The sequence below is a fragment of the Asparagus officinalis genome, chromosome 6 (assembly GCF_001876935.1).
Source record: "Asparagus officinalis chromosome 6, Aspof.V1, whole genome shotgun sequence".
Classification (NCBI taxonomy): domain Eukaryota; kingdom Viridiplantae; phylum Streptophyta; class Magnoliopsida; order Asparagales; family Asparagaceae; genus Asparagus; species Asparagus officinalis.
This window is the reverse complement of record NC_033799.1, coordinates 18,883,979-18,893,469: the sequence shown is the minus strand read 5'-3', so window position 1 is coordinate 18,893,469 and position 9,491 is coordinate 18,883,979. Positions and strand designations below refer to the sequence as shown.

At 37.0% G+C, this 9,491-nt stretch overlaps 1 protein-coding gene across 2 annotated transcripts in view; it reads left to right on the top strand.

Annotated features, from left to right (window-relative positions):
* Positions 415 to 9,491, top strand: part of LOC109844506 (mitogen-activated protein kinase kinase 2-like) — a 30,421-nt gene continuing 21,344 nt past the window's right edge. Inside the window, exons 1-5 of one of the 2 annotated variants that reach the window (XM_020413560.1) lie at positions 415 to 624; positions 714 to 798; positions 7,396 to 7,530; positions 8,583 to 8,807; positions 8,895 to 9,077. In XM_020413560.1, coding sequence (XP_020269149.1) covers positions 548 to 624; positions 714 to 798; positions 7,396 to 7,530; positions 8,583 to 8,807; positions 8,895 to 9,077 — 705 coding nt within the window. In that variant the 5' untranslated portion in view covers positions 415 to 547. The remainder of the gene's footprint in view (positions 625 to 713; positions 799 to 7,395; positions 7,531 to 8,582; positions 8,808 to 8,894; positions 9,078 to 9,491) is intronic. The other variant, XM_020413561.1, reaches the window with a different exon arrangement.

Sequence of the window (9,491 nt, the reverse complement as noted above, 5' to 3'; positions counted from 1 at the left end):
GATAGTTCATGGTTTAAGTTATTATTGAATCGAATTAGTGGGGTCGACGAAAAGTTGTGTGACTTTTCAAAGATTTTCTTTAAGTATTTTGAATTAGTCCCCTAAATCATCATATTTTAAAATTCAACCCCTAAATGTGTTAAGTATTCCGAATCTTTCAATATAGTGCTAACTAGAGGGACTATTATTAAAACACTTAGAAGATTTGAGGGACTAAGTTAATAATATGAAGATGTGGTGGACTAATTGCAAAATAACTAAACAGTTGGGGTACTAATTTTGAAGTATGAAAATCTGGGGAGCTAATTTCAAACTATAGAAGATTTGGGGGACAAATATCGAAACCCACCAAGCATAGATGTGAACGGCACGTGGTGGAAACTGGAAAGCTAGTTCCACAGTAGCACCTACTTTCAGCCCCCCCGTGTCCAGACGTTGACCTCAAATTTCCGCGTAAAATTCAAAGTCCCCGGCAAAAAGTTGCCCCTTTTAATCGCCGAGGACTCCCAAACTTCTCAAATGGAACCCTAGCAGAGGTCAGGCCGAGATGAGAAGGGGCCGGCCAAACCCTAAGCCCTTCCAGCTCGCTCTCCCCCCTCGTGAGACCTCCATCGAGAAATTCCTGTAATTTTCTTTTCTTCTTCCTTTTTTCTCGTATTATTTTTTCTATTTTTTTTCTACATTTTTTAAATTTTGAGTTGTTTTTTTGTTAGGACTCAGAGTGGGACTTTCAAGGCTGGAGATTTGCTGGTGAACAAGGACGGGCTTCGGATTGTTTCCCATGGCGAAGAGGGAGAGGTAAGAGGAGATATCATAAACCCTGAGCCCTCATTGGATTTTTCTTAAAATTCACATGTTTTAGAAGTTGAAAGGAAGAAAATGTAGGAAATTTTTTAGGTTTTGAATACATTAGTGTCTAAACCTAACTTTATTAAAGAGTTTGCTTTACGAAGCTTCAAATTCAAATCTCAAGAAAGAGCCCGAGAAACAGGCAAGAAATTCTTACCTTTTTTCGGGAGCAAATATGAGCGTATAATTGTCAAGCTTCAAAATAAGATGGCAGAAGTGCAAAGAAAATTTTGATTCTTAGGAGACTAACGATGAGATTGAAATAAAGAGGGCCGACGGTGCTAGTCAAGGGAGGCAAAATGTAATTGGTTGGAAGGTAAGGATAGCATGATTGACTGGTTGCAGGTCCTCTGGATCATGGGCCACAACTACTTGGGTTTAGACCGCTGAACATCTTTTGGATGGGGGCTTGGATCCTTCGCATGATTTCATGTGCCCTCGACGGTCTTTGAATTGAGACAGATCCAGCCGGACTTCTTGCATGGACTTGGGCTTGCTTTGGTGATGGGTATGCTTGTCTTGCTCTGGCCCTTCCGTGGGCTTTCATCGAGGTTTTCATTGAAACAGGCCTGAGTCTTCATTTATAGGACTTTCAGGATAGGTGAAGGCAGCGAATCAATTGAATCCTGCACGCACTGCTATGGTCACTTTCCCATCCAAAAGCTTTGACAATAGCTGATTATCCGATAGCAGATTACCAAAATTTTGCTTTCAAAGATGGGAAGGAGAGTACAATCTTGTTGATCCCTGTGGGAAATGAATTAGACAATGTTGCTTCTGTTGATAGGTTAGATTCCATGTTAAATATGCTACGTTTTTACCCACCACTAGTTTCGCTTCTGCAGATGATAGGGCTCGCCCAAAGCGAGTCGCTACAGCCTTGTTTTGGGAGAGAGACAGAGAGATCCTCTTCGAGACACTTCCTTTTGAATCTCAAAAGAATGGACTTGGCAATGAATATGTGGATTCCCCTTTCAGTGTGCTAGTAATAAGCTGGGAAGTGATCTCCCTCTGCACAGCGCCATAAGTTACTAATTCATCACAGAGTGTAAGACTAGCCATAGACAGGTAGTGTCTTACATTAACTCAATACTACTGATGGAACGGGATGCCCAATGCTTCTATATTATAAGGACTAGGTATTCCGGGTGAAAGAATGCCTCTCTTGAAGTACCAAGCTAGGAAAAAGGAGAGCTTCTCCTACTTGGTCACATACGTTTCCCAGGAATTGAGAAAGCGAGAACTTCCCTTAGCAAATTCATACAGAAATCTATGTGTTCATGTATTCATCACAAAGTCTTCACTTTTTACCACTGATGTGCATTATAACCATTTGTTGCAGCAAGGGGCTTCACCGACACAGAAGATGCCTATACAAAGTGGATAATAGTACAGTACTATGTAAGCACAGTTGACACAGTGAATGACACACAAGGATTTAACGTGGTTTGGTTAGTATAACCTACATCTACGGACGAGAGCAGCAGAGGAATTTACCAATTATAAAAGAGAAGATTATAAAGAAGTTCACTCTATAATCTCATTCAACCCCATCACAGAGTCACGGAAATAAAGAAAATAACTCTCTCCATGTCTCTCTCTTCCCTCTTAACTCTTCTCTTTCTTTTTCGCTGTCTCGATAATCTTTTACCATGTATTTTGAGGCAATTTATAACCTCTCAACACTATTGATGGAATGATGAGTCTTTGTCGGTGAATAGTTAAGCTAATGATGAATAGATGGGCTATGAAGAAGATTTTGAGGCTAGACACAGATGTTGACATTAAAGCAATCAGAATCACATTTTCACATAGCCAAACCGTCACTTTCTTCAACTCTTAATGCATATGGCCACGATCTTGGACTTTGGGGGCGTCATCATGATGGACTTTTGATTGCGTCGCAGGATTGGACTTCGGACATTTAAGTCACTTTTACAAATTTTCATCTTGACTTGAATGTGATAATTCTTCTCTTCACTCTTAATGTCTCGCCAGAAGTCCTTGACGGGCTTAACCTCCGATGTGTTGAACTCCAAGTTGTTCGAGGTAGTGCTCGAACTTGCACGAAGGCACGGGCTTCATCATCACATCATCATATCTGTCGGGTTGTCTGCAGTATCAAATTTCTCAATCTTTATAACTTTAATTTCTTTAATAAAATGATACCTGACATTTATATACTTTGTTCTTTTATGATACATCTAATGTTTTGTCTAATCTATATCACTTTGACTGTCACAAAACACCATAGTAACATCTTAGTGTAAGTCGAGATCTTCAGCCAAACCTCTCAATCAAATAGCTTCTTTCATTGTTTTTGTCACTACTATATACTCTACCTCTGTGATAGACAAAACAACTGTTGACCGTGAAGTCATCTTCTAACTAATGACACTACCTAAAAGAGTGAATACATAATATGTTAGAGATCGTCTCTTATCCAAATCACCCGCATTATCTGAATCTGAATAGCTAAGTATACTATAATCTGAATTTGCCTTCTTGAAAAAAATATAAATCAATATTATCAGATTCTCTCAAATATCTAAATATCCATTTCACAACCTGCCAATAGACCTTTTCAGACTTATCCATATACCGACTCACAACACTGGCTGTATGTAAAATATTTAGATGAGTGTAGACCATATCATACATAATACTTCCTATTGCACCGGCATAAGAAACACAAGACATGTACTGCTCCTCTTCAGTCTGAGGTGATAAATCTGCTGAAAGACGAAAATGAGCAGCAAGTGGAGTCTTCACAATCTTGGCATCAAGCATACCAAATCTCTTCAACACCTTCTTGATGTATTTCTCCTGACATAGAAATAAATTTTCTTCTTGTATATTCCTATAGATCTCCATCCCCAGAATCTTCTTCGCTGCTCCTAAGTCTTTTATCTTAAACTCATACTTGAATTGTCGTTGATTTCTAACATATCTTTGGCTGTAATAAATATGTCAACATACAAAATTAGATATGTAAAAGAATCATCATTAAGTTTTTTATGATAAACACAACTATTATATTTACTTGTAGAGTAACTATGCTCAAACATGAAAGTAGCAAATCTTAAATATTACTGCCTTGAAAATTGTTTCAACCCATAAATAGTTTTTTTAACATGCACACATGATCTTCTTTACTTTCAACAACGAACCCCTCTTGTTGATGCATAAAAATCTGCTTCATCAAGCTCGCCATGTAGACAATCCATCTTCACACCAAGTTTCTCAAGCTCTAAATTAAAATGAGAAATCATAACAAGTAACACGTGGATTGAGGTGTGGTTTACAACTGGAGAGAATATTTCATCGAAGTCTACCCCTTCAGTCTGATTGTTGCCTTTAGCTACCAAGCGTGCCTTGTATCTTATAGAATATGTATCCAGAGTTCTTTTTTCTTCTTGAAGACTCATTTACAGCCAACGATTTTTTATCCCCTTGGTGTCTCCACTAACTTTAATGTCTAGTTCTTGTGAAATGCTCAATCTCTTCAGTCATTGCAACGGTCTAATTTGCAGCCTCACTGTCACTAATAGTCTTCTTGTAGGAAGAAGGTTCTAGAATTTTAATTGATTCTGCTATGCTCAAAGTGTAAACAACCAAATCTGCATATCGTTAAGGAGGTTTGATCTACCTTTTTGCTCTCTTAGTGCCAATATTGTATTGTTTCTCTTTCCGTGTATTAGCATCTGAAGTTGAACATTTAGCAGTATCAACTGATTCAACATAAGCGCCCTCAAACACTTCCTTTGAAGTGGAGTTCCCTAAGTCCACCTGCTTGCTAGACTCCTTTGCAGTACCTATAGTATCAATAACAAACTCCTTTCTCAAGTGAAACATAGATTTCTCATTAAAAGTAACATCCTTGTTAATAACAAATTTAGGTGACTTAAGATTAGAGCACTACAATCTATATCCCTTCACTTCAGTAGCATATCTTAGAAAGATAGCTTTTCTACTCTAGGTTCAAGCTTACTATCATTAATATGAAAATAAGCAAACCAACCAAATACTCTTACATAGGAGTAATTAGCAGAGACACCAGATCATACCTCTTTTAGAGTCTTAAAATCAATTGCTGTAGAAGGAGATCTATTTATTAAATAGCATGCTGTATTGACTGCCTTAGACCAAAAGTCTTTTGACAAACCGTCATTAGAGAGCATGCATCGAGCTCTCTCTATATATTGGATATTACTCAATGTTCTAACAATATTATCATGTGTTCTAATCTTAATTGACTTGATACTAACAGTCTTACAATGCATGTTATTTCCCAATAAGACATTCCCGCCATCAATAGACTAATATGTGACAAACCAATCATTACGAGGACGCATATGGTAGGAACAACCCGAGTCAAGAACCCACTCATCTTGTAAACGAGTATTAACACTAACTGAAAGAGCTTCGTGTGAACTAGGAGACTCTTCAGTTACAGTGGCAATTGAAGGTTTTATCTCCTAAGATTTCGATTGAGAATCATCATTTACTTTGAGCGCTGGACAATTAGGTTTTACATGCCCAAATTGGTGACGGTAATAACATTTAACATTTTTTCTTGTCCTTGACTTTGATCTAGACATGTTTCTAAATTTACCTTTATCACCGACACCCTTTTCAGGACGACCATGGATGAACAAGGCTTCAGCTTGATCCTTTCCTCCTAGTTTGCCTCAATTCTTTCGAATGTAAGGTTGATTTGACATTCTCCAAAGAAAGTGTATCTCTACCATATAACATGTTATTAACAAAATTCTCAAAGGAGTGAGGTAACGAACATAATAAAATAAGGGCTTGATTTTCTTCATCAATTTTAACATTAATATTCTTTAAGTCCAAAAGAATACCGTTAAGTTCGTTTAAGTGGTCTTTAATTCTCATACATTCATTCATACGAAGGTTGAAGAGGTATTGTTTCAAGAAAAGCTTGTTAGTTAGAGATTTCATCATGTACAAACTTTCTAATTTGAGCCACAGACCAGCGGCGGTATCTTCATCGGCAACCTCCTACAAGACCTCGTCAACTAAACAGAGTTGTATGGCACTACATGTCTTCATATTTTGCTCTTCTTTCTCATCATTGGGTATGAATTTTGACAACGTATTTTTTCTGGACAAGACTTTGAACAATCCTTGTTGTACTAGGAGAGCCCTTATTTCGACTATTCACAAACTAAAATTGTTTCCCCCCGTCGAACTTCTCCACTATGTATTTTATAGAAGACAACTTGAAGCCCACAAGAATAAAACTGAAGCTTTGATATCAGTTTGTTACAGCAGGGGGCTTCACAAACACAGAAGATATCTATACAAAGTGGATAATAATACAGTACTATGTAAGCACAATAGAGACTGAACAACACACAATTATTTAACATAGTTCGGTCAGTATAACCTACATCTAAGGGCAAGAATAGCAGAGGAATTTACTAATCATAAAAGAGAAGATTACAAAAGAAATTACTCTGTAATCTCACTCAACCCCACAAGAGAATCACACAAAGAAAGGAAATAACTCTCTCTGTCTCTTTCTTCACTCTAACGCCTCTCTTTCTTTTTCTCTGTCCTGATAATATTTCACCATGCTTGTTGAGGCAATTTTTAGCCTCTCAACACTGTTGATGGAATGATAAGTCTCCGTCGGTGAATAGATAGGCTAATGATGAATAGATGGGCTATGAAGAGAATTATGAGGCTAGACACAATTGTTAACAATTAAAGCAATCATTATCACATTTTCACGTGGCCAAAGAGTCACTTTCTTTGACTCCTAATGCATATGGCCACAATCTTGGACTTTGAGGAGGCTGTCATGATGGATTTTTGATAGCGCCACAAGATTAGATTTTGGACATTCAAATCACTTTCACAAAAATTCTGCATAAAACTGAGATTTTTCTTTGACTTAACCTATATGTATTTGTGTAAGATCACCTAGATACTTGATTACCATATTAGGATATATGTCAAATAATCTCCTCATCTATTCTTTCTGCAGCACTTATTACTTCTCAACAAATTTATTAGCACCTATCTCTCTATTGTGGGGTTATCTGCAATTTAGCCATCTCAATCTATACTGGCAGATTGATGCATGAAATCTGCTAAATGAGTCTGGACTTTGTTGTCACATATTCTTCGTATATCATATCCATGTAGATATTTGGTGAAGATGTTCCCCCATTTGTGGCACTAAAGCCTCTGATCACTGATTTGTATTATTGCAATGAAAAAATCCTAAGCAAATTCGAGATTTGCTCATCCACCTTCTTATCAACGAGCCGGAGCCTGAACTAAAATCACTAACAAGTCTGGCTCCAATCGAAAATCACCAAGAGGTTGCAGCCAATTTTATGGCTGCAATTCTCGAGGTCAGTTTGATTGTTCTTGTGAAAGAATAGGCTGCTGAGGGAAGAACCGTTCTTGCAGTGATTGTAAATGGTCTTAATGGCATTGCTGTGACTTAATCTATGTATTTATGTAATGTTGTTCTTTTCTATGATCCAATTAATGCTTGATTTCCTGCAGCGGCCTCTTATCAACCCGTTGGACGATCAGTTGGCTTTAGTTGATATGGACATTGTTAAAGTGATAGGAAAGGGAAGTGGTGGAATTGTACAGCTGGTTCGACACAAGTGGACAGGTCAATTTTTTGCTCTCAAGGTATTGCTTCGCTGACATATATAAGTTTGTTCATAAGAATTTATGCTACTTTTCAGACCTGTATTTTATTGTGTCTTAATATTCTCACATCTCAATCATACCATATTTGTGTTCGTTTTGAACAGTAAGGCTGCGATAGACGCTATATCAAAGGACCATTCCACAACTCTGAAGTTTTGGTGATGGTTAAGGGTTACAATTTTGTACTCTGTCGTGTTTTCAAGTTAAGAACCCATTCGATGGATTGAAACCTGGACGCACACGACAATATCTTTTTTTTTAATGCGCTTTAAATTTGGACACATGGAATATGAACTTGGGTTGCTTTCCACAATACCAAAACTCCAGAACTATGGTGAGAGTTGAGGGTTATAATTTATACTCAACACACTCATTGAAGATTCTTATAAAAGATCTACAAGAATAATTTGATCTTCCGAGGAGCGTTTCTTTCTTATTTTGCATATCTTGACTAAAACAAAACTTTCAATAATGTACAACATTAGTAAAATAAAAATAAACTTCTTGTAATGCACAACACATCAATCATCAAGAGATATTTAGTCATCAAGATTATCAAATTGCTTGATCTAGCCTATTAGGTGGATAGGGCACTGCCGAAACAATTTAGCACTTGATGATGTTAGTTAATTGTTGGTGATAAATTTGTTGGTTGCTTGATGCATTGATAGTTCACTCTGTACTATGAATTAGCCAAAGCCTGTTTTGTCTTAGGCCCCAGTGAGAATTTAAGTAGCTGCCTGGGGATAAAAGAGTTCTGTTCTGAATAGTTGTGCTTACTTATGATACTAAAATGTGCGGAAATTAGAGGCAAACACAAGACAATCGATATTTGACAAAGTTAGATATTACAATTTAAGTACCTGGTAAAAAGAGTACAACAAGCAAGTATAGGCTTGTTTCAGTATCATGTCTTGTAGAATTGTGTCATAAATATCTTATTAATTATATTTTATGTGTCCCTCAAAACAATTATATTTTATCTGCCTAGTCTTCTTCTAATGGAGTTCTAAATAACGCTTGATATGTAGGTTATTCAAATGAATATCCAAGAGGATATATGCAGACAGATTGCACAAGAATTGAGGATAAACCTTTCATCACAGAGCCCCTTTGTTGTTGTATGCTATCAGTCATTTTATGATAACGGTGTTATATCGATAGTTTTAGAATACATGGATGGTGGTTCTCTCGCTGATTTTCTAGCGAAAGTCAAGTCGATTCCAGAGGCATATCTTTCTGCAATTTGTAAACAGGCTAGTGTTGATTTGTAGAACTTCAATCTTGGTGAGCGATCCATTCCTTCACTATTCCATTAACAGAAGGCCACATTCTTTGTTCAGGTGCTCAAGGGTTTAATCTATCTCCACCATGAGAAGCACATTATTCATCGAGACTTGAAACCATCGAACATACTAATAAAACACACAGGGGAAGTCAAGATATCTGATTTCGGTGTGAGTGTGATACTGGCAAGTTCTTCTGGCCAGCGTGATACTTTTACTGGGCCCTGCCACTATATGTCTGTAAGTACTGATATCTAAATTGATACTCTGCTCTCTTGCTTTAATTTCAAACTTTATGGTGTGTTAATGTTTTGATAGAAGTAGTTGGAGCCCATGTTGCTCGAACTACATCCAAATTACAACATGTTTGGTTGAATGTTGTAACACAGAAAAGCTCTTGCATAAGCAAAGTAGGTCAAATATACTGTTGCGTTCAAATTAAAGAGTTCCAACAACATAAATTGGAACTACATGATATTTTTTATTTATTGATTAGCAACAAGCAAATAGGCTAATTTACTTAGAGGTTAGGTACAATGTATCTGCATACCACCCAATCATTGAAAAACTAATTAAGATAGCAACAATAATATACCTTCAATATGAACAAGAAAAATAAGGCAGATAGTTATATGTAGCTCAATATCTATTAAG